General features: G+C 39.7%; 1 protein-coding gene across 2 annotated transcripts; it reads right to left on the reverse strand.

The window, feature by feature from the left end:
* Positions 1–4244: 4244 nt before the first annotated feature.
* Positions 4245–23801, reverse strand: clic5b (chloride intracellular channel 5b). 2 transcript variants are annotated; one of them, XM_017302054.2, is made up of 6 exons: positions 22974–23801; positions 8574–8683; positions 8366–8491; positions 7693–7799; positions 7261–7442; positions 4245–5753 (listed from the first exon to the last, which is right to left on the reverse strand). In XM_017302054.2, exons 1-6 carry the CDS (start codon positions 23619–23621, stop codon positions 5589–5591), a joined length of 1338 nt encoding a protein of 445 aa, XP_017157543.1. In that variant the 5' UTR covers positions 23622–23801; the 3' UTR covers positions 4245–5588. The 2 variants fall into 2 exon arrangements, with proteins under 2 accessions (XP_017157543.1, XP_008396493.1); XM_008398271.3 differs by lacking the exon at positions 22974–23801 and adding an exon at positions 12503–12919.
* Between the last annotated feature and the right edge of the window lie 1299 nt (positions 23802–25100).

Below are 25100 nucleotides of genomic sequence, written 5' to 3' on the forward strand. Positions count from 1 at the left end.
ATAATTAAAATAATAATAATAAAAAAAATCAACACAAGCCAGTATTTTTGAAAGAATAAAATAAAACAAGTATATATTATGTTTAATCCTTCACCCCTCCAAAAGAGAAAATAATTTTCATATTAACTGACATAATAAAACGTATCAATTAAAAGCATATCTTTAAAAAAAAAAAAGTTCAGTCATTTGAATAGAAGCCAACACAATTGCATTGAATTGAGTGAAAGAAATTCAGTCTAATGGACTGAAATGAATTGAATCACACTAAAATTTAGTGAAATGAACTGATTTGAACTGAACTGAATTTTGTTGAACTGAACTCAATTGACAGGTGCAAATCTGTTGCATTGTATAGTGCCTTGCAAAAGTATTCACACCCTCAGTTATTTTATTGTAGTTTTAATGTGAAAGTCAAAATCACATCAATGCATAATTGTGAAGTGGAGTGAAAAGAATAAATAGTTTTCAAAAGTTTTTACGTACAGAAATCTGGAAAGTGTGGTGTGCATTTCGCCACCAGCTGAAACCTTTTGTGGTGTATGACTTTACAAAATTTATAGAGTATCTCTCAACAGGAATTCTCAGATTAACTGTTAAGCTCAATATTATTGGTTTATTATACTTAAAGTTATTTTCATTCAAAGCAGAAATTTTTCACTAATGTGGCACATCGGCCACATTAACATAATACTTTATGTAAATTTATATTGTTTTGTAACTTATATGTTCTTTACTGTGTTTTTTGGATTTAGAGCACAAAGATTAGTTCATTTTGGTTATAAAACAGATTATGCCGTTATTCATCACCTGTAATTGTTTTGGCAACGGTATCAGTAATTCGCCAGTAGGGGTCAGTGTCGCTTCATCAATGATGAAGAGGTCAAGGGAGAAACGGCGCTCTCAGGGAAATATCGCAGAGAAGACCGTTTTTAAGATCATAGATATAAGAGTAGACCCCGCATTGGCTGCTCCGGCGCAGGAAATATGGCGGCCATCTTGGAGCGGTACTCCCTCCTACTCTGCTCAGTCAAAACAGCAGAAGATGCCTCAGCACTGAGGGATATTGTTGTTCGGATCGATGGATTATTGATGTGAGGGCTCCACAGACAACATTTCACAAGTAAGATGGACATATTATTGTGTATATTTTGTGATTAGAATATTACTTTACTGTATTTATGTCCACCGGCGAGATACCAGCTAATATTAGCTACAGTGCTTGGTGTAATACGGGTTCAGCCCCGCTATGAAGGCTAACTGAGATTCTGTAAATCTAAAAAAATTTATTATTCTCTAACATTGACTTAGATTATCTGACACAAGAGCCTACATTTGAAATGAAACAATGTAACATATATTATAAAACGTATATTACGTGTTATAACATTCACCAGCAAAGTTTACACAGGTGGTAAAGACTATTATTTATATGTAATTCTTTCACTCTGTCGAAAGTAAGATACATCCCAAATCTTCCTTTTTGTTTTGAAGGTTTTATAAAGACACGATATGAGGAAGAAGAGAGAGATATCTATAAAGAGAGACGGATTCACTGCAGCACGAAGTTTGGACTCAATCTCAGGTGCGGAATCACTCTGAAGCTAGAACTCGTCGGCTGGGAAACATAGATATATATCTATATATGTATGGATGTATATACATCCATACATATAAACATGTATCCAATATATATTATTCAGTATTAATCATTATTTATTTGTCATTATTAATCATTATTTAATTGTGTTTGTATAGTTATATAAATATGTATTGATCTTACTAAATAATTTATTAAATAAATTATGAACGGCTGTGTGCTTTGTAATATGCTCATCATACACCAATATCAGAATATTCCATTCCTATTCTATTGTTATGGTCACTAAGCATATTTAAATATGCTGAACTATGTATTAAAAACATTCATAAAAAATACAATAGTTCATAAATGTAGCTTTGATAGATGTTTGAATATGGTTTCCAGTAACAAAAAAGCGTGTTATGATTGATTAAATGTGCTGATACGTCATTGTGCTGCTAAACACACAACCTGAGTGGAGTGGTGGACCGCTCCAAGATGGCCGCCCTAAATCTCGTCAGAGACAATAGGCGAGAGCGGTCCATGAGGCGTCTATCCTTATATTATGTCTATGTCTAAGATGGCCATGAGCACTGTTTAGCGACCATACCACACTAAACTAAGCTATTTTGAGTTGCAGGTAAGCTGGTGATATTAATGACGTTATATTGTGTTATATTATTGGGTTCTGTGAAGCATAAGGTACCTATTGAGTTCTGTATGAGTTTCAGTTATCAGCTACTTTTACTTTGTGCACCGCCGCCGCCATTACCGTGTTCGGAACGTGGGGGAATAACAACAAATGTGTTTATGTAGATGAAGAGATTCGCCTCCTGTCGGAATCGAAAGGTGGTACCAAAAATAAAAGCCAAAATTATCTTAATGCTTCTTAATAATCAGTAACTAAAAAATAAATAAATGTAATGGCATTTTATCAATGACACTCTTCTTTATGGTTACTGACGGACTATTTCATGTCTCCACTTGTATTTATGATGATTTAAATCTCTGGTGGGGATAGAAAGGTTCCATACAGTTATCATTATCTCACTACAAATTATCTGTCAGATTGAGGTTGGTCCAAATCTGTAAAATTACGTCAGAAGAAACGTGTTGGCAAAATTTAAAGATTACCATAAACCTAAATCTGCCAGATTAATTAAAGGGTTTGTGCTTAGTGGTTGGTCTGGACTTTGACTGGGCAATTGTAACATCTGCTTTGATTTAAACCATTCTATTGGATTTCTGGTTATGAATTTGGGGTCACTATCCTCACAGAAGATGAACCTGGTCCAAACTCATGCCTTTTGTAACTAGGAACATCAAATATTGGATCTCATATCTTGTAATTTACTTCAAAGAGTTGTTGTAGATGCTGATGGCTGTGGACTAATTTATTTGTGGCGATGCTAGCTTGTACAGTTTTGCTTTAAATGCTCTGTAAACTTTGTGTGCTTGGAAAGTATTTTCTTGTAAAAGCAATTTTTAATCTCAATGACATTTTCCTAGTGAAATAAAGGTTAATAATATTAATAATAATAAAGTGGTTGTAACAAGAAAAAATGTGAAATATTTCAAGAGGGTGTGAATACTTTTAGAAGGCAGTGTAAATAAGAGATAATTTTCAATCAACTTTTTTAAAAAAACATTTTTTTCTTGATAGCACGACAATATTTTTAGTGCATGTAAACTCCATTCAAATGGGTGTAAGAAACATCTGCTCCAGGTGCAATAGCTGAAACAACCAGCTCTGAGATCCGACTTGCTCTTCTGGCGGGTTAAGCAGCTGTACTTCTGCAACTATAAGTCTGGCTTTTAATTGGATCACAGGGTTGTTTCTGGTGGGTCTTCAAATGTCAGGCACGCCAGTTTGTTTTAATCAGCAGAGGTCTCAAAGCGGGAGTCCGTTTACACAATTTATGCTCGAGTTGAAAAGGTTTACTAAATGTAGCCATAAAAGTGCAGTGTGTGACTCCCTGTCAGCCCATACGGTGGCCAAGCCAAGGCCAGCAACTGGTCGATCCACTTGGGAGTGTAATAACAGATTAATGTGGCTTGCCAGGCCCCAACGACCAGACGTGTTTGACGTTAATGCTCCACTGTATATTATCCAGCCTGGAGAAATGTTGAATGTGAGCGATGGGATCCAAGGACAGCGATGTTTAGGTACTAATTACCAAACAGCAAGGCACAAGTCTTGCTCCATATTTCCTTACCCCTGTGGAAACACTCGGCAGGCTCCATTTATTTTCTTTGACTGTTGTTTCTGGCACGCCGGCGTCTCGGTAAACACCGCTCGCCCACCATTGTAAATCCGACAGGCGCAGATCTTTCAAGTTTTAGACTCCTTTGAGGAAAAATGGAGACGGATCGGATGGCGGCGCTCGGCTTTTCCGTCTTAATGAGAGAGTGGAGAAGAAGGATGGCGTTTGATCCCTGGCATGGAAGCCTCTATTTAAGCCTGTCAGCGGTCATCACTCTCTCTCTGTTATGGATAGAGAAACAAACCTGCACCGCTGGATTTGATCAGCTCAGTCGGTCGGGCGTGCTTAACCCTTTGCAGCACGTTCGCGATCGCCCCGGGAGACCCTCTCGTCTCGGTGACAACCTCGTGATCGCCATGCAAGAAAGGAAAAGAAAAGAAAAGAAAAGGCAGAAGCAGATCTGTGAAAATATTGATTTATTTGCAGAGCTTCGCTGTGAGCAACTCTCTCAGTCATCAAGCTCCGGTTTCACATCATGTGTTTGTCCAAACCATACAAAAGCCTTATGGCTCTTCGAGGAAGTCTCGCTATAGTCGCAAACGTTACAGCAAGCCAAAAACAGCAAGCCCCCAAGACAAGTTTCCTCTCTCCTCTACGTGGACACTGAGACTCCTAAACCTGAACTTTTTAAGCAGTGGATGTTGATGGACTCATCAGAGTGTGGAGCTGCAGGGCAGGGCTGCTGACCAGTACGGAACTGGTCTGGAAGATGGTTTTCATCGCGCCACTAATGGCTCTACCTAATCAGACCTGATTGGGCCGCTGAATAAATAGTACCTCCATTTATAATATCATGAGGTAACTCGAGACAAAATCAATACCTGAAGTGGATTTTTAACAAGTGAGGGGGGGGGAACTACAAGCTTTAACTCCTTGCTGCAATGCATTTAATCTCAATGAGTCCATCAATCACAATGGCTTGTGTTTCATATTTTTTCTTTTTTTTTTTTTTTTTATTCAACAAAAGGCACTACATTTTTAATTTTGTTCTCTAAAAACCCTGACGTGGGCAAGTTTGTTCATTAGATGTCATTAAATCTTTCAAGAGTAGGATGGGAATCTCAAGACACTCATAAGCTAAAATAAAAACAAACCCCAAGAATTAATGAAGCAACTCTGAAGGAAAAAAAAAAAAAAAAGGAATGACGGACGATTGAAAACTGAGAATTGGAGCTGTCGCATTCAGAAAGCTTTGGGCGTTAATCATCCATCACAGATGAAACAAGGTGTCTCTCCCCGGGTGCCGGAGCTCGATAATAAACACAGGAGTCAGGCTAGACTTCTGTGGGCTCGGGAATAAATAAAGCCAACAACCTTGACATCGGCAGCTAGTAAAATGTTTTGGCCGTGCTGTGGAGGACGTATGAAAGAGGGCTTTGTCTTACGAGGAACGTATAAGGACAGACACAATCACGTTTGAGTGAAAAGAGTTTTGTCAGAAGTTTCACAGCAGAGCCGACTAAAAGCTGGCTTCGGGTCAAGCTAAATAGGGTTCGATTTATCTTCTGCTCCGCTTCTGTTTTTCCATGTCTGCCGATGTGATTGAAATACCGTTTAAGTACAGGGAGCGCTGAATTATTGCAATCCATCACATCTGGAGCTGAAAAAGACAAAGATCTTATGTTTCTGCAGAGTGTCGCACGAAGAATATGCTGAGTAGTGTAAATTTTGTTTTTCTCTTTGCTTATGGATGTTGTGTGTGTTGCTAGTTTATTGCGTTGGCGTTCAGAATGGGGGTTGGTGAGCTATTTGGCCAGTCTCCTCGCCACGTCCCTGTAGGCGTTCTCGATCTCGGCGTCTGCGGCGCAGGTGTTGGTGAACTCTTCGCGCGAGCCAGCGTTTTCCAGATACCGCCACACGCCTGTCATTTCTGACGGGATATCATAGTTGCGGTACTTCTTCGCAACAATCTAGGACGAAAACAAAGCGTTGTTAGTAGCTAGCCATTTCTTTAGTCCTTAACTTTTTTAAGGTTATATTTAGAAACCACATTTTAATTTAGTATGTTCAGTTGACACCAAATATTCACATAAACAACATAAAAAGACATTTAAACAGTCCTTTAAACTGACTTGATCAAACATTTTGGGTATCCTTCCACAAGATCAATTGCTGACATTTTGACCCAGGTTTGCAGATTTGTTGCTTACACACACCTTTTTATCTCTACCTCTAAATTGCCTTTGTGACCAACATCAAGGCCGTAATGTGCGCAAGCCTTGGTATTGAGATGTGAGCCCAATTTTGTTTTTCTTTTTGGAATAATGTTCTTTTCTCATAATACCTTCTGTTTTGTTTCTTATTCTTCAAGTGTAACAACAGTCAACTTCAAATTTAGTCTCATTAGACCACAGGAAACATCTTTTTAAGGTTTTTGTCCTCAAGTGATATTCAAACTGTTAATTTTATGCTGCTTATGGAACAATGGCTTCTTCCTCACTGAGTGGGCTTACAGCGTGTGTGTGTTTCACTATGACTAACTTCAGCCAGCATTTTTTTGTCAGTCCATTGCTTTTGTTCTACGGCTCATTTGCACATTTCACACTAAAGCACACTCATGTCTGTGAACCCATCTCCTTCCCAAACAGTATGGTGGCTAAACATTCTTCTAGTGATGATATTTGTATTTAATTGTTCAAACAGATGAGGGTGATGTATTCGGACATTTGTTAAATTTATCCAAGGATGAGCCTGACTTGTTGAGGTACAAAATTAACATGGCTATAACATTTTAAAAAATCAACTTATAATACATTCTTACTGTTATTATCTGGTGTGTTTTTTTGTTTTGTTTTTTCCTGTTTAAACTTTGTTTTTGGCAAAGTAAGCTTTTCAACCTATAACGACAGAATGGCAGAAATTCAAAAAGCATGTTTTGTACTTTTTTAACACTGAAAAGGTTATAATTTTTATATTCTATTTTTGTATAATAAGTTATGACTTGGCCGTGCAACAGGTCATACAACTAAACCCATCTTTTCTTCTGTAAGCATTTTTGCACCGGTCATCTAGTAACATCAAGTTCCACATCCTGAAATCTGTGGAACTTACTTTACTTCCACACTTTTGTCTTGTAGTGTACATGTCTCTAATAAAGTGGCCAGCATTCCAAAGAGATTATTTGCCATAAACCTTCACATCCTCCAATCTTGTGAAACTACACTCTAAACTGAGAATAAAATTGCAAATTTTTTTACATCGTTAATGTGAGATCACACTACCCCAATAAAAGATTTATTTGTTGAGTGTGAAGTGTGTTTATGTATGTTCAAATTTAAATTCATAACAAGAATAGTGTCATACTTTTAAAAATGTACACACTATTGTACTGAATACTAGCTGTACACGCAGGAAAAGCACTTCAACTGTTCCCATTATCTGCCTCAGTTCCAGGTCATTTAGAAACCTTAAACCTACCTTCACTATATGCAGCTTGGGCAGCAGGTTGCAGTCTGCCAGGGTGAGTTCATTACCATCCAGGAACAGCCGTTTGGAGGCTTTTTCTTCCTCCCTGCTGTTTGCGTCGATCTCTTCAGGCAGGGGGCTCGTGAGGTAATCATCAAGCTTCTTCAGGGCTTTGGTTAGACCTTTCTCTAGAGCTGAAATGCACAAATCAAAAACACTCATTGTCACGCACGCTGATGAGTTAATGCATCTTAAAGGTTGTTGAGTGTGTAACAAAAATCCGCACTAGATGGCAGCAAAGTAAATGAGAGGATCTAAGTTAAAGCCTGAAAAGTTGAGCTTTGCTGCGCTCTAGTGGCGAAACATAATAACTGCTGTTTTAACTGTAAAGCTGCAGATGTAAATGCATATGTACAGGTTTAAGGCAGAGAATGAGCTCCCTACCGACATTGGCCTCGGCTTTAGTGTTCTTGATGAAGGCTGAGAACTTGGCGAAGATGTCGTTTCCAGCTGTATTGGACTCTCTGTGCCTGGCAGCCAGTTTGGGATACCTGAATGGGTATTGGGAGTGGGCCGGAAGGTACAGTCAGACCAAAGCATCTGGATGGAATTAACACCTGGACTGGAGCTTAGCACCGAATTTAAAACACGTTACAGAACCGCACTGAACTGGCATCCCACCTCGTTTGGCGTTCGCACACTAGGGTCCATTTAAAACGTAAAAAACTTTACAGGCAATAAAAGAAGAATTAGGTAATCTGGCATTCTCAGTCTGACTTTGAAGACATTTTAAGAGACATTAATAGAACCCAATAAACCCATCTTAGCTTTGGTTAAATATCATTAAACATGTGGGATAGAGCTTTAAATATGGATAGTTGAGATTTCTAGTCACTGGATTTAATGGTATCTACGGCATATAAACATCAACAGAACCCCAAAATAACAGTTTTATCAGAAAATGTCAGCTTTCATCAAAGCTAGCCATCCCTTACTCGACTAAACAGCTTCCTGCTCCTTCAAAAACAACACAAAGTTGTCATAAATCCAACCAAAAGCAGGCGTGTGCAGTCTGATAAAACACACATGGTGTTGTAAAGCTTTCCATGTGAATTACTTTGGAGGGGAGAGAACTTCCTCCAGAAACTCCTCGATCTTGTTGATGTCGGTCCTGACGTCACCGTCAAAGGTTAGGAAAGGGGGGTGCGTCCCCGGAGCTAGCTTCTGCAGATCTTCTGGCTTTCTGCAGAGGACACAGGGACAACAAGCCGTCACATAAAAACCGATAGTAGCACAAAGTGCACAGCGAGCAGCTCTTTCTTCACCTCTTGAGGTCAACAGTTGTGACATTGAAGACCACTCCTTTGAGCCAGAGGATCATGAAGAGACGCTGGGAAAAAGGACAGTTGCCGATGCTTTCTCCATCACTTCCTGCCTGCATACAGACACAATGTACAATAAGGTCAGTCAGGCTGGTGGATTACATTTGAAGATGAAACCAGATGTTTAAATTTCTTTCTATGTTTTTAGCTAGTTACAATGGCTTCAACACTTCGTGACTTGGTTCAAACATTTTTTATTTTGACCCACAAGCCTCTCACAATAGTCTGCTGGAATATGTACGTACCAACATGAACTACATACAGCTTCTACTCCAGAACTTAAGTAGAATACCTTGTGAAGATGTAAGTTGGTAAAAGTGTCATTATCTAACGTGAAACAAGTTCTATACTGTCTTGGGTCCAAAGGCCACTCAGTCAGAAAGAAGAACTCCAACAGAAACATGGAAAAAATATATTAGAGATTGCAAATGGACACAGGGAAATTGACCTTGATTCTTGGAGACCTCTTTTTTGTGGTCTTGATGATTATTAATAGATTTGAAGCAAAAAGGGAGAAACTTGCAAAACCAAGAATACCATCCTAACTAACTGTGAAGCACAGGGGTGGCAGCATCGTGTTGTGTGGGCACCTGGCCACAGAAAGGATTGGAGTACTACACAAAAAAGATGTCAGGGGAAGAACATTGTGTGAAAATATGAAAATATCATCTCAAGGCATCAGCCAGGTGGTTAAAACGTGGGTACAAAGAGGTCTTCCAAATCGACTGTGACTTTGGCCATACAGCCCAATTTAAAAAATTTAAACTCAATGTTTTGAGGGGGACCATCACAAAGTTCTGATCTCAATCAAAATTTGAGGGTAGAAAAGGTTGTGTGAGTTTCATGCAGAAGATTAATGAAATAGAGCAACCCGGATTGGCAGAATTTCAATGAGGGGAATAGTACTATGACAAGCTATCTACATTTATACCGCTCATATAGAATTAATCAAATGGTAAACATATATCAGCTAATAAGAGATCTTTACATTGTAATGTTCTAGAGATTAGACGTAAAATGCATAAAAACCTGCAAAATGTCACGATGTACTCCAGCTATCAGACGAAAACATGTCAAACTTTTTGTAGATGTTTATCTTATATTTCTTAATCAGTCAAATGAGGAAGAGGCTGTCGTGTGTTGTCTTTTTGAGAGCAACATGGGAAGCATTTCCTCTCCATCTTCCATGTGTGTACATGCTGAGATATCCTGTGTCGGCATGCAGAGCACCATCACTGACACCTGATCCAGTGGATCGGTTGAATTGAACATATCGATTGCATCTCCAGGTTCACCGGCCGCTGGGGCACGTGGAGCAGGTTCTGATCGGCCGCCATGCAGAGAATAAGAGCAATGACCCCTGGGTTAGTGTTTGGAGCCGGTTTCCATCATTCAGCGCATTAATGATCTGGTAATTAAAGTTTCTTGAACCTTTGTTTTTAACCAAAAAGAGCACGATGTGTTTCAGAGACCTTGGAAAATGAATCCTACAGTTTATTTTTCTACTTTTCCACACACAAGTCAAAAGAGGAAAATACTATAAGAAACACAAGACAAAATTAGATAACATTTAATTTCCTGTCAATGGCAAGAACACAAAGTGTCGTCTGAAAAAAGTGTAGATTAAGATTATTATACCATGACCTTGTTAAACTATAAATGTTTTTGATATTTGTCCTGACCTGACCTTTATGTTTTGCAACAAGTTTATTGTATATTGGATAAAAATCTCCATAAAATACAAGTTTGCGGAAAGAAAATGAGGGAAAACTTCAGCAAGCCACTGTGCATCAGAAGAATGAGGCGTGTGCAGTGTTTACATACCTACATGTGCTTATATCTACACAGCACCGAGACCAGAAAACTGAAGCCCCAGGCTAAAAGCAGCTGAGTCAACTGGATGTTCAACAATCCATTGATGCTCTCAGGGCTGCCTGTGTGTATTGTTACGGCCGGGCTCGCTTGCATGGAGGTAACACAATACACATACAACAGATAATAGTCAATCAACATCTAGAAAGTGGCGGAAAATAGCCGTCATGTGGGAAGACCTGGTAGTTCGAGGAATGCGTGAAGCCAGTGAGTTGTCTGCTTATTTGAAGCTCATAAATGCAGCAGCTTTTTTGAAAACAGAACTTCAGTGGAGGTTTTATGAACTTAGCACAGTGGACCCTAATTCCTCCAAATGTTTCCAACATGACAATCACTAATTCCTGCATTTTATTTAGTCATTGCACGCAAAACAACTGCTGAGTGATGGATTTAACCCAGATGCTAGTTTTAACCCAATATTGAGTCATGACCCAGTTTGTTTGGTTGTAGAGAAAGAGTCTCACCGTTTTACAACTGTGCAACACTCTGACTTTACAGAGACTCTTCCACATGAATAAAAGTAAAATGGTAAAATGTTTCTGTTTAATAATGCAAATATAAGTTTGCCCTGTTGAGTTGCATTTACACTAAAAAAGGGGATTCTATGCTAACAATATTATTAGCCTGGCTTTTACCCATTGAGTAGTTAGCACATGCTAGTGCTAGCTAGCTATGTTATGTTGACCAAAGAATTGGTCATAAATTCAACATCGACAGGCCTGCGTACAATTTTATACAGCCAATGAAATATTATTTGACTTTTATCTAAAATTTTCAAATAAACAAAAAAATAAAATATACTAATGTTATTAAAAAGGGTTTATGGGTTTCTCTTTCAATCCAGTTCATGGGAAACTTAATGTGAATGTAGCACACTTCAACAGTCACTTTTCTGCTTATTATCTGTGATTGTTCTAAATAAATCCTAATTATGATAATGATATATCCATTGTCTTTGTCAGAATTATTATAAAAGTTAAAAGATGCATCTTTTAAACAGTTTTTTTAGAATATGCAATTATTAAACTTGGTTTAAAATTTTTGACCTTATGCCTGAATTGAATAGGCATTAGTGCAATACCTACTATGTTATGTTGATAGTAATCTACAAATTCTCCCTTGGTGTTCTTTAAACACTACTAACATTCTTCTTCTTCTTTTGGTTAGAAACACAACCTAACCCTTTTTCGTTAAATCAACATAACAAAAAAGGATTTCGACTGTGATTCAATTATCACAGTCCATTTTTTCCAGGTCCCTCTCTAGTTATCAAAAAATACAGAACCTGCCACTCCAGGGGTGCTTGTGTCTCAGTTTTCAGATTTATAACCAGGACATCCCAGGACAGCCCCCTGTCCATCTGGGTCACCTCTCACAGGGCACATGATGAACCGACTAATATTAGAATGACAGCTGCTATGGAAACTCTTTTCTCTAAACAGATTTATATGTAAGAATTTCCATTATCCTCTTGCAGATCAGGAATTATGGACCATAGTTGTTTAACGTAAGCTAGTGCAGGACAAAAATTACACAAGTTGCAAAGTTTGGATTTCTATAAACATATTTACTTTACTGAAACAAATCCATGATATAATTGGTGAAATATTTTCCCCATTTTCAGGCGATTATTGTCTAAAAAGAAGAAGAGCCGAATGATAAACTGACTTCTTCTATTTCCAATACCACTACATACAACATTAACATTTTGTAATGCTTTAGAGAAGCTACTTATATAACACATTTCCTCTTGAAGCCAAAGTTCTCCTTCGGTATTGGGAACCAGTGCAGGGGCCAGCATGAGCCTCCCAGCATCAGCAGCTTCAGAAACGCTGTCACGGTAATCCTGCTGCTGCTGAAACTCTACCTCCACTATTGGGTTACCTCAGCTTTCCGTATCACACCAGGGTCGCAGCGTTAACGGCTGAAATTCTGCTGCTGCGCTCACCCAAACTTCATCAAAAGGTCAGAAAATCCCCGACCCCGTTTCTCTGTCTTACCTTCACAAAAAGTTCTATGTCAGGTTCTCTGTCCTGGCTGTTTGTGGACATGCTGTCTTGCTCTTCGTTTGGTTTTTCCGTCCTTTTAAGTTTGTCTCGTCATTTGAGGTTTACATCCTCCATGGAAGACATCCTCTCTGGAAGGATTCCTTTACTCCAGGCGTGATCTCACTCTCTCTTCTTCTATTTTTTTTTTCTTCTCTCAACCTGAGCAGCTCTTTAATCCAAGGCCTTCCACCTCAGTTTGGTCCCTCTAAAAGTAAATTTCTCTAATCGTCGTGACAGTCCAGGTGCTGGGTATAAAGCCCCGCGCCCTGATTTAGATTCAGATGAAGAGCAGAGGCACGGCTCATCGACACAGAGTGCTGAACAGGTGTCAGGCCTTACCATACCAGGGGGTGGAGCCCCATCTCTCACTTCCATCCTCACCGGCAAAACCCCCCACAAATAAAGCACATCTTATCTCCTATTTTCAGAATCCATCTGTTTAGAAACCTCATATTTTTTTTTCTATTTCCACAGGGTTATTTAGTCTGATGGCTTTCATTTGTCAAAAAAAACAAAAAAAAAAAACAAGAAGGAAAAAAAAAGCCTGTGTTGATTTCTACATATTCAGGCAAAATTATCCCCCTCCCGCAACCTCCCAAAAAATAGTCATACATATGCCACTTTGAATTTTCATGCCTGTCACTCTGTTGGTTATTTTTATTTTATTTCTTTTATTCCTCGAGCACAGGAGCGGCAGCATTCATATTTAATTCATGGTCCACATGCGTCTGCTCCGGCAGGTTTTATGTGATCACCAGCAGCAGCGGAGACAACTCCTCAGTGGCTCACTGATGTCTGATTTGGTCTCTGAAGGTGGGAAGTAGGAATAATTTGCATACAAACCGTATGGCGCTGCAAAAGGAACTGGGCTGCAACGTGTCTGGCTTACAAGGTTCTGACAGATCTATCTGAGCTGGAAGAAAACAGTCCTGTCACCTTGGAAAGCATAAAACGAAAGACAGATGTGAAGGAAGTAGAATCTGAACCCTCTATTTATAGCACAGCTCCCTCTCCTGGCTGACACAAATGCACGCAGTACCACCCAGTTTATAGGAAGAGGAAGGTCTGAAACTCTGAAAATGATTCATTTCAGAAGGGAAATATTAAAAGGTCCCGAAATGAAGACTTATTTATATGGTGAACATGATACAAAATTATTGGAAAAGTTTTTTCTATTATCCAAATTAAGCCTTAGTTGATAGAAAGTATAACAGCATTTAGGTACATGTTCTGTTCAGCAGACCTAACGGGATTTTAAGGTCACTGCATGGAAACTGACAACTACCAAACAATGTTTGTGGAACATAGATTTACAGTTCAGGTAAAATAAATAATAATAATAATAATAATAATAATAATAATAATCGTCCTTCCAAGAATCTATAATAAATAATAAAACCTATTGTGACTTCTCAAAGTTGTAAAATTATGTCTCTGAAAGCATAAATATTTCAGTATGTTGGAGAACCAGAGCAGTAGCCGGAAACTGTTGTATTCTTTAACCCTTCACCATAGTCTTTACTTTCAGAGATTCATTTTAATCAGGGTGAGGTCTGGACTTTGACTGGGACTTTGCAAAACCTTGGTTCTGTTTTTCAGCGACTCTGCAGTAGATCTGTTTGTGGGTTTGGGATCATTGTCCTGTTCTACGGTCCGAATTTGTCAAAGTTTTGACTGTTGGACACTTGGTCTCATATTTGACTGCTGGATCTTCTTGGGGAAAAAAAAGACCGTCTTCCAGAAAGTTTTCCGTAGCGCCATATCTCTTCTGTCTTTTTCTGAACTATGACTGAAGAGTGGCAACTGCATTAAATAGGTTATTGGAAATTATCATCTTTCTCAGACTGACTGCAGTCATTTTTGCTTCTCTAAGGTCATAGCTGTAGTCTTACCATTTTGATATTACTATTATCCATGTCCATTATTAAAATTAGTTTTAAAAAAATAAGTTTTGTTTTTTTTAGCTTGACTTAAAAAACAAAAGCAAAATGGAATAAACATGTAGGGAAGAAAATACTTTTCACTAAGCCAACACTTGAATCTAAAGGAATGAGTTGATACTGAAATCTTTTCTTAGACTCTGTTGTCGTTATTGCATGTTCTTTAGACAAAGGGAAGCTCAAAGCCTCACTTGTTGGGCTAATCATTCACCAGCAGAATCAAACAGTAACAGGTGTTTGTGTCTTTCCGGAGCCAAGGTGAAGGAGGCTGTTTAATGTTCTCTCTTGATTTAACCCCTTCTAGTAGCGTTGTTCTTTCGAGTTTACACAAACCTCGTAAAAAGACACACCATGAACGCGTCAAAGCCCAGATGTGTCCACTGGAGAATCGTCTTCTCACTATTACCAAGAGAAATGGCTGCTGCGGAAATGTCTCTCAGATAACTTATAACCTCGGTTAAAGGGGATGAGTCACGCAACGTTGTCAGCACAAAAAAAAAAAACAGGCTATGTCCTAACTCTCCTCCCTAGTTTTATAGCGGAGCTGGGGTTAATTTATAGCAGCCGTTGATGATTAAACCGCTGGAAAAACCACACACGCATCTTGGAGTTTCTCAGACGGGAGGGCAACGGACAGTGGACCTCGTCAGTCTCCATGACAATTTATTGTTCGGTGATTATCATAATTGTGATATAACAACACCAACATATAACATTTACTGGCCAAAACCTGGCGCTTTTATCGAGCTCGTATTCTAAACGTTCGGTGTTGATAAACTCAGATAGGTGGGTCGTTACCACGGTGAACTATGATCACTGTTTATCATGATTCTGAGATAACTTGTAGTTCTGACCTGATGTCAGTTTGTGCCTTTATCAGCTGTCACTGTAAATGTGCTCGACAGCGCTATGTATATAAATGAGCTAAAGGTATATCCATCTCGACTTGCTTTTAACTCGGCTTATCAAAGTGAACTTTCAGCATGCTTTTTGGGGTGTTTTCAATTTTTATCTGAAACGGTTTACATTTTTATGAGGCGTTTTTCTTTTTATAGGCAGTAAATAGCAAACAGACGATAAACCAAGATTAGAGTCAATTTTGTTACACCAGGTGGATTAAAACTGTGAAAGACTTGGTTTAGGGATGCGCGTTCGCCTTCTGTCGGTGTTCACACCGAAAATTAGACCTTCTCCAATGAAACTTAGGGTACGTCAGTGTTGTGTATGATACACTAGGTCAAATAAAATAATATTCAAGCAGATAACTGGAGATAGCACATGGCAACGTTTATTCAGGAACGGGGAACTTCATCTTCCTCTTGTTACATGTTCAGCTCACATCTCATTGTGCACAGCAACAGCGCCACCAATGGCGATTTGTTATATTGCTTTTATCTTCACATTTACAACCAAACAGCCTCCAACACATAGGAGCATAATCATACCCAAAAATGTGTAACAATCTTAAATCTAGAGGTTTGTTCTTTTCTGGAACACCACAGCTCCTCCCCTGTAAAATCAACACTTCTCAATCAGTTAAAACATTTTTAACTTCTTTTTTTTTTTTTTTAATTCATATAACTGAAATCAAAAAACACTTTCCTTTTTCAAAACCCTCATTTAGAGTTGCAGTTTCAAGTTCAGTCTATCAGGAGGTCGCCGGTTCCTCACTGGACGAGTGTTCCTTTCGACTGTAGATGATGGCAAGTCTATTGGTTGACTCCCAACAGTCTTTTCTTCCATCTGTTGATCCACACCTTTGGTTGCATCGAGATCATCATCATTCCAAAAGTTTCCAGTACCAGAGTCTGTTTGTGTCAAATGAGCTGGATTTCCATTTACACCCAGAATCTGATTTACATGTCTTTTAACACACTTCCCCTTCACTTCCACACTATAGGTTACAGGCCCCAAGATTTCTTGTACAACTCCATTCAACCACTTCTCCCCTCCCCTGTAATTCTTAACCAATACAGGTTGACCTACTGTGAAAACTCTAACACGTGGAAGAGATGGTTCCGTTTTGTCTTGCATTCTCTGAGAGAACTGGGGTCTGATCAGCGACAGTCTTGTTCGAACCTGTCTTTTTAAGAATAACTCAGCAGGAGTTTTCCCTGTAGTTGTATGGGGTGTGTTTCGGTACCCTAAAAGAAAATTTGCAACACAGTGCTCAAGTGTCATACCACCTACAGCTCGATTCTTTGCAAGCGACTTTTTAAGATTTTGGACTAAGCGCTCTGCTAATCCATTGCTGGCAGGGTGGTATGCAGGTGACTTAATGTGCTGCACTCCATTGTTTTTTAGAAATAACTCAAACTCTTGTGAAACAAACTGAGGACCGTTATCTGTTACAACTTCTTTTGGTAACCCATAAGCAGCAAACAAATGTCTCAGTGTTTCAATAGTTTTAACTGAAGTAGTAGTATGCATAGGAATAATCTCTGGCCATCTAGCATAGGCATCCATGACTACCAGAAACATCTGCTTGTGGTCCTCTGCAAAGTCCAGATGGATTCTCTCCCAGGGGCTGGCAGCCCATTTCCATTTATGCACTGGTGCAGTACTAGGCATACTACGCTGCTTTTGACAAATGGTACACTCACTGACTTCCTCTTCAATGCACTCATCTACTGCTGGCCACCAGAATAAACTTCTGGCGAGGGATTTCATCTTTACTATTCCCCAGTGGTGTTCATGCAGTTCAGAAATCAACTGATCCCTTAATTTCTTAGGAACCACCACTCGTAACCCCCACAGCAGACAGTCATCTTCAACAGTCAGCTCAAAACGTCTCTGAAAATATGGCTTCAGCAACTCATCCTGTACGTGTTTAGGCCAGCCAGTTAACACCAACTGCTTCACCACCTTTAACACAGGATCTTTGTCGGTTTCTTTTGCTATCTCTCGTGCAGTGATAGGCAAATCGTCAAGGTAAGAAACTTTGTAAATAGGGTTTGACACCACATCCACACTTGGTTTCATTGGTAACCTTGATAAAGCATCTGCATTACTGTGTTGCTCAGATCTTTTGAACTGAATCTCATACTTGTATGCAGCTAGGATTAGAGCCCACCTTTGCAATCTAGCAGCAGCTAGCGTAGGCACACCTGTTTTTGGTCCCAAGATTTTTAGCAATGGTTTGTGATCCGTCACTAAAATGAATTTCCTTCCATAAAGGTAGTCATGGAACTTCATAACACCAAACACTAAACCAAGTGCTTCTTTTTCAATCTGTGAGTAGTTTTGTTCTGTCTTAGTTAGCATTCTTGATGCAAATGCAATCGGTTTTTCGCTCCCATCTTTCATTTGGTGACTGATTACAGCACCAACTCCATAAGGAGATGCATCACATGCTAAGATAATTGGTAGCTCTGCATCAAAATGTACCAAGATTTTGTCAGATTGAAGAGCTTTCTTCGCATTCTCAAAGGCACTTTGACATTTCTCTGACCAAATCCAGTCTGCATCTTTGTGCAGCAATGCTGACATTGGCTGGATCAGAGTCGATAAGTTTGGTATAAACTTCCCATAGTAGTTTAACAGAGCCAAGAATGATCTAAGTTCAGTTAAATTTCTTGGAACTGGGGCCTTCTGAATGGCAGTTGTCTTTTCCTTCATAGGATGAATGCCAGTGGCGTCAATGACATGTCCTAAATATGCAACACTGTCTTGCATAAACTCACATTTTTCTCGCTTTACCCTGAGGTTGTAGCTTTCGAGCCTCCTAAGGACCTCTTTTAAGTTAGTCAGGTGGCTTTCTGCATCTTTACCAGTTATCAAAATATCATCAAGATAGCAGGTAACACCATCCATGCCCTGAAGTACTTGATCCATTATTTTCTGGAAAATTGCAGGAGCACTTGCAACACCATAAGGCAACCTGTTGTATTGATACAGCCCTTTGTGAGTGTTTATGGTCAGGTAACACCTAGAGCTTTCCTCTAACTGGACTTGCTGGTAAGCCTGGGATAAGTCTAGTTTGGTGAATTTCTGACCTCCTGCTAATTTTGCAAACAGATCTTGCATTTTTGGAAGTGGATACTGATCCACGTTTAACCATGGATTTATGGTGACCTTGTAGTCGCCACATAATCTCACACTGTCATCCTTTTTCGGTATGCACACTATTGGAGCAGCCCACTCACTGTATCTAATGGGTGAAATAACTCCTTCTGCCTCCAATTTAGTCAGTTCCTTTTCCACAGCTTCTCTTAATGCATATGGAACATTTCTTGGTTTATGGAACTTTGGCACTGCTTCTGGAGCAACATGTAGCTTGGCTTTAATACCCTTCAACTTGCCTAGCTCAGGGTTAAACACTGATGCGTACTGAGCACATACATCTTCTACCGTTTCTGGAGCCACTCTATTCACCTGTGACCAGTCTAGCTTCAACTGACTAATCCAGTCTCTACCCATCAAAGCAGGGCCTCTTCCTTTTACTACTAGCAGTTCTAGTTTTTTAGTGGCTTCTTGACATTTCACTTTTGCCACAAATTTACCCATCAGCTGTAATGACTCTTGGCTGTACGTCTTAAGTACACAATTTGCTGGACTAAGTTTGACTGATTTAAATCTGCGCTTATACAGACTTTCAGATACCACCGACACTGCAGCACCAGTGTCTAGTTCCATCTTCACTCTTGAACCATTTACACTGACGTACACATAATACGGTTTTACAATGTCACCATTACCTGTGTTCATTTCAAACAGACCAAAATCTGTACTGTCCAATGTCAGATCTGGAACAGTGTCAGAGTTCGGTGAAGCTTCCAACTTGCACTGAACCACAACATCACTGGCTGCTCTGTCTTCTCTGACCTGATGTGACAGAAATTGGGTGTCGTCTGGATCCCCTTTAAACTCGTGCCTGTTCCCTGGATTTCCATGCTGGGGCGCACCTTCAGGCTGGTACTGCGGACCGGGGCAGCTGCAGACATCCTGCTGCTGGAGAGCGCTGACATCCTGACAGGACCGCTGCTTGAGAGCGCCGGGTCGCCTCTTAACATCCAGATGCATGGTTCCTTTGGTCGTACTCGAACGGCCTCCTCCCTTGCGTGTGCGACAGGCTTTGGCTATGTGTCCCTTTTTCTTACACTCGTGGCACTCGCTTTCTTTAAACCTGCAGTCATTCGGGTTGTGACTTTTTCCACCGCAACGATAACAGGGCTTCCCGGTAGTTGCATATTTCTCAGCTTCGCGGTATTTTGTTGTAGCTTTCCTTTCCACTACATGAGCCTTAAAAGCTTTCTGTGCAAACTGCTGTGCACTGTCCTTAGTTACCTCAAAGGAGAGCGCCATTTCTACAGCCAGCGGCAGCGTCAAGTCTTTGGTGTGTGCGGTGCTGAGCAGCCGATCTCTCAGCTCGCTGCTTTTTACCCCACAGACGAATCTATCACGCAGTGCTTCATCTAAGAAAGTCCCAAATTTACATGTAGCTGCTAATTTTCGTAAACTAGCCACGTACTCACTGATTGTTTCGTTGTCTTTTTGATTTCTTCCGTGAAACTTGCACCTTTCTGCAATAAAGTTCGTCTTTGGTACGTAGTGCCTCTGTAGCAAATCCACCAACTCTTCGTAGCTTTTCTCTGACGGTTTATCCGGAGCACACAGATCCATCAGCAAGCTATGGGATCTTTTCCCCACAACCGTGAGAAACACCGACTTAGTTTTCTCTTCTTTAGTGTCCAAGTCGTTTGCAGCAAAATACTGCTCGAGACGCTCGCGGTAGTTGTCGAAACTTTCTTCACTTTCCTCGAAGTGAAAATCTTCTGGCTTCCCAAACGCCATCTTGTAGCTCGGGTTTGGCGGTCCTTTCACTCACCAAAACGCTCGGCTTTTACCGTCCCGTGTTGCCTCTATGGAGCCGCTCCGTCTGCAAACTCTGTGCCTTCCAACTTGAATATCCCATCCTCGTCGCCAAAATTCTGTTGTGTATGATACACTAGGTCAAATAAAATAATATTCAAGCAGATAACTGGAGATAGCACATGGCAACGTTTATTCAGGAACGGGGAACTTCATCTTCCTCTTGTTACATGTTCAGCTCACATCTCATTGTGCACAGCAACAGCGCCACCAATGGCGATTTGTTATATTGCTTTTATCTTCACATTTACAACCAAACAGCCTCCAACACATAGGAGCATAATCATACCCAAAAATGTGTAACAATCTTAAATCTAGAGGTTTGTTCTTTTCTGGAACACCACAGTCAGTATGAAGCTGAACCCTATACACCTCTAGGTCAGTGTTTGTTCCGTTGTGTTGCAGACCAGCCAAGGTCAGATGGTGCTTTTAAAGTATTGGCAATACATCTGTTATGCACACAAAAACATAATCTGAAATATTTGCTAAATTGATCAAGTGTTTACCCTTCAAGGTTTTTCACATTTATCCAGGTTGCAACTACAAACTTCCATTTTTATTGCAACTTTATGTGATTTCCACAGTGAAACATGGAGGTAGCAGCATGACCCTGTGGGGATGCGCTTCTTCAGCAGAGAAGTTGTTTGAAGTCAACCATGAACATACAACCAGAGCTGTAGTAAACTGGTTTAGATCAAAGAGTATTCATGTGTCAGAATGGCCCAGTAAAAGTCCAGAGTTAAGTCCAGCTGAGAATCTGTACCAAGACTTAAACACTCATGGTCACAGATGCTCTCCATTCAATCTGAATGAGACTGAGTTGTTTTGGAAGGAACAATGGGCAAAAATGTCTGTATCTACATATGCAAAGGACTTGATTCTAGGGGGCTGAATCCCCATTTACATGACATTCTTCCAACATTTATTTTATTTAAGACACTTTGAAAACAATCCGTCATTTTCATTCTGCATTCGGCCATCTGCAATCCCAACGAAATACATCAAAGCTTGCGGTGGTAGCTCATAATAAATGCGTTCAAGACGTGCGAATACTTTTGCTTACTGTTGCCAAAACCCATTCTGGCATAAACAGTGACTTTAATATTTCCTATTGGTGGGAAGTTTTCAGTCCTGCAGTAGCTGATGGCCCCGCTCCACAGCTATCCGTAAATCAACGAAGACACAGGAGGATCTGAGCTGGTCTAGAGTTCACCTTTGGTTACTGTGGTCTTTTACTGTGAATGAGTTAAGTATTACATGACTTAAAATGTTCTGCCTCAGAAAAGCCACAGCTTACATAACATATTCTAAAAGTATCCCTGCACATTCAAGCTGATAAATAGTTTTAATTATATTATCTTTTACAGTGAGCTTTTATTAGTCAGGCTCTCATACTAAAACCGTGTATAAAAGTGTAGCTAAAAATAAGCTTCCTGCTACTTTGTAGGCATTCACTGCTAGCAATGTATTTCATTGCTTTATGCAATGTCAAGCTTGTGATAATTTAGAAATTATGCCTTTATTGAAAAGACCTTTGGCCATGTTAATGTCAACATCATCAATGAAAACTTGTAACTTTAGAGCTATGTAGTCATCAAATTGTAAAATGTATATTATGAAGTTAAACTTTGGCTGTTTAAAAAATGTAATACCCATATCAGGAGCATTTACTTTTATGGAAGGTGCAGTTCTTGTTAGAATTCATTTAAAACCTGTTTATATTCTATTGAACATAAGTGTAAGCAGAATATGAGGCTACATGGGCTGACATATCTAATAATTATAAATATACCATTGAACTTTTTTTTTTAACAGTAAATCAGTGCATAAATAAGATAATGTTATGGTGAATACTTAATGCCCAATTTTTACACTGCCTCATTTTTCCATGCTTTCAATCTATGGTACCTTTCAAATTGAGAGCCACAAGTAACAGACACCCTCCAGACAATTAGTTTATGTTGTATGTCAGTAAATGTCAGAACAAGTTTACAGTATCTTGTTAAAAGAAACTTATTTCAAGACTTAGAAAACTGTTCCTCGAAATTTTTTAACTGAAACTACAGGTAGTCAAAACAAGGCCAAGGTTTTTGGCCTTGTTTTTTCCTCGGCCAAAAACAAGGCATCAGCTTATGCTGATGACACAAAAGCGTTATATAACCATGTCTCACAAAGTCCCAAGACTGAGGGATGCCTTTAATTGTATTTCAGTTAAGTCACGGATGAGAATGTTTTTTCTGAAGTTCAGTGTAGACAAAGCTTAAGTTTTAGGTATTGAAACAGACCCACAGAGAATAAAACTAATAAAAAACAGTTTTTAATACATGCAAAGCAGTTTATGTCATTTGTAAAATAACTTTACAAATGAACTTTGACTGTGTGGCTCATATAAAGGAGACATCGGTCTTCCTCTGGTGGCTGTTAGACAATGAGCTTAACCAGAAGCGGGTCCCCTAATCAGATTTTTGCCCACGGCCTCACACAACTTAGGGTCTCCTCTGGCAAGAGTTACTTAAAGTAAAAGAATGCACTTCACGCCCTCCTTTGACATAGCTCGGAGTTTGTGACCGAACTCAACCTAGTTTTTAAAGCTTATAAAATCAAATTCTTACCTTGACAAAGAGGGAGACCTTGGGCTCATTGGGGTCAGCCGGGGCCGCGCTGCTGCCATCCAGAGTGACGTTCTCCAGAGTTTTAAGGCTGTAGTCCACAGACTCCTTCGTCTTTGGAATGGTGTTGGGATGGGTGTAAGACATCAGCAACCCGTCCAGGGCATTATCCTCATCCTGGATGTTGCTGTCTATCGGAGGGTCGTCGCAGGGGTCCCCTTGGTGGGAGGAGGAGGAGGAGGATGAGGAAGAGGAAGAGGAGGCGTGAGAGGAGGCTGATGAGCGCCGGGAGCTGCCATGCTCCTCTCCCTTCACCCTTTCCACTTCTGGCTCGGGCGGCAGGTCCATCGTCGCCACAACATGTTGCTCATCCGTCAGGTCTCCCCCGTCTCCCTCGTCATCGCTGGAGGACGAGGAAGAGGAGGAGGACGAGGAGGAGGAGGACGACGAGTTGTTGCGTTTGTCACCGTCCTTGATCTCCATGTATTCTGGGGAGCTGCGCTCGCCCCCCTCCGGGGCGTGGACCTGCACCTCGCTGTACAGATGGTTCATTCCCTCAGCTAGGTTCTCATACCTGGGTTGTTGGTCAGGGCTGTCGGCTCCACCACGGTGCTCGACTTGATCGTAGACGTGATCGTAGACGTGATCCATGACGCTCGGATTTTGGTGTTTAGGCGTGGAGGGAAAGTTGTGCAGTGTTCGCAGTCCGCCTGCCTCTCACTGACTGGTGTCTGGGCAAACTCCAGCTGCTAAGCTATAAAGGACCTTTGATCCGGTGAGTGAATAATGCAATCACTGGGGGCTGTGCCCTCAAGGACATTCAGGTGAAGCAAGTATTTCTGCATAACTATTACAAAATATATCTGTACTACGACGGGCCATTGTTGATAAAAAAGAATTTAAGACTACATTTCCACCAAAGCACTCAGAAATCTTTTGATCAATCAAAGCGGGGTATCAATCTGTACTAAGGACAGAAATTTCGCAGTACAGAAATTTTTAGATTAATTGCAATCTTTTTTAAGAACATACATTAAAATTTCTGAGTTTAAAAAGTTTAAAATGTTGAACTTTTGAAACTTGGAAAATTTCCAAGTCAAGAATGTTTGACTTTTCAAACACAGAAATGTTCATGTTTAAATATATAATCATGTTTAAATATATAATCAAATATATAAATATATAATCATTATATGTGATTAAATATATAATCACATATAATCACACACACACACACATATTATATATATATATATATATTGAGATTATTTTCCAGATTTCTGATTTTTTTGACTTTTCAAACTCTGAAATTTCATATTTTTTTATCATACCATACTATACCATACCAGCTTTATTTATAAAGCCCTTTAAAAGAACCATAGCTGATACACAGTGCTGTACATTAAAACACAACATAATAATCAAGAAGTTCTACATTATTCTAAAAATTTCCAGGTTATTTGGTGAAAATCAGCAATGCTTCAAACTCAGAAATTCCCTTGTTTTTTTGTAGAAAATTTCTGATATTAATCTCAAAATTTTTGAGTTTTTTTCTGAAATGTTACCACTGATGAAACTGTTACCAAAAGAAATGGTGTTAGGATGTTCAAGAACAACCATAAAACCTCTTATCCAACTAAAACTGACCATTAACTGGACTTGTGATTAAACACCATCATCTTTACCCTGAAGTTAATCTAACATCAATGTAAACTGTGGCAGTGTCGACCAAGAAATAACTCCCTGCAAAATAAGCTTGTCATACAGTTAATGATTTTATTTGGAAGAGCTTATAAAAACTAGGGCTGTATAAATAAATCGATTCGGCGATAGATGTTGATATTTTCCGCCCTCGGAAAGTATCGATTTTTCTTCCGTGAGTATCGATCCGTTAAACCATAGCGGTCGATAGCCTTAGTTTGTTATGCGTAGCAGCAAGACTCCGCCTCCCTCCGTCTCACTTTCAACTTGAGCTTAAAGTGCACATTATAAACTACACACCAGTTTTTAAATTGTGTTAATAGGCTAAGTATAACCGGAGTTATGCTAAAATTAGTCAACCATATTTTTCCGAATGTCAGAGAAATGTCAAAAGCGCCGCTATTCCCTGGCTTTTACGATTATGTGAGA

This window comes from Poecilia reticulata, chromosome 21 (assembly GCF_904066995.2).
Source record: "Poecilia reticulata chromosome 21, P_reticulata-male-v2, whole genome shotgun sequence".
Classification (NCBI taxonomy): domain Eukaryota; kingdom Metazoa; phylum Chordata; class Actinopteri; order Cyprinodontiformes; family Poeciliidae; genus Poecilia; species Poecilia reticulata.

Excerpts from the sequence above, each read along its gene's own strand:
- clic5b (XM_017302054.2), bottom strand. The coding sequence starts at position 23,621 with ATGGATCACGTCTACGATCACGTCTACGATCAAGTCGAGCACCGTGGT. Across the intron at positions 8,492-8,573 it reads ACAACTGTTGACCTCAAGAG|AAAGCCAGAAGATCTGCAGA; the intron begins GTGAAGAAAGAG and ends TGTCCTCTGCAG. Across the intron at positions 7,800-8,365 it reads GAAGTTCTCTCCCCTCCAAA|GTATCCCAAACTGGCTGCCA; the intron begins GTAATTCACATG and ends ATACCCATTCAG.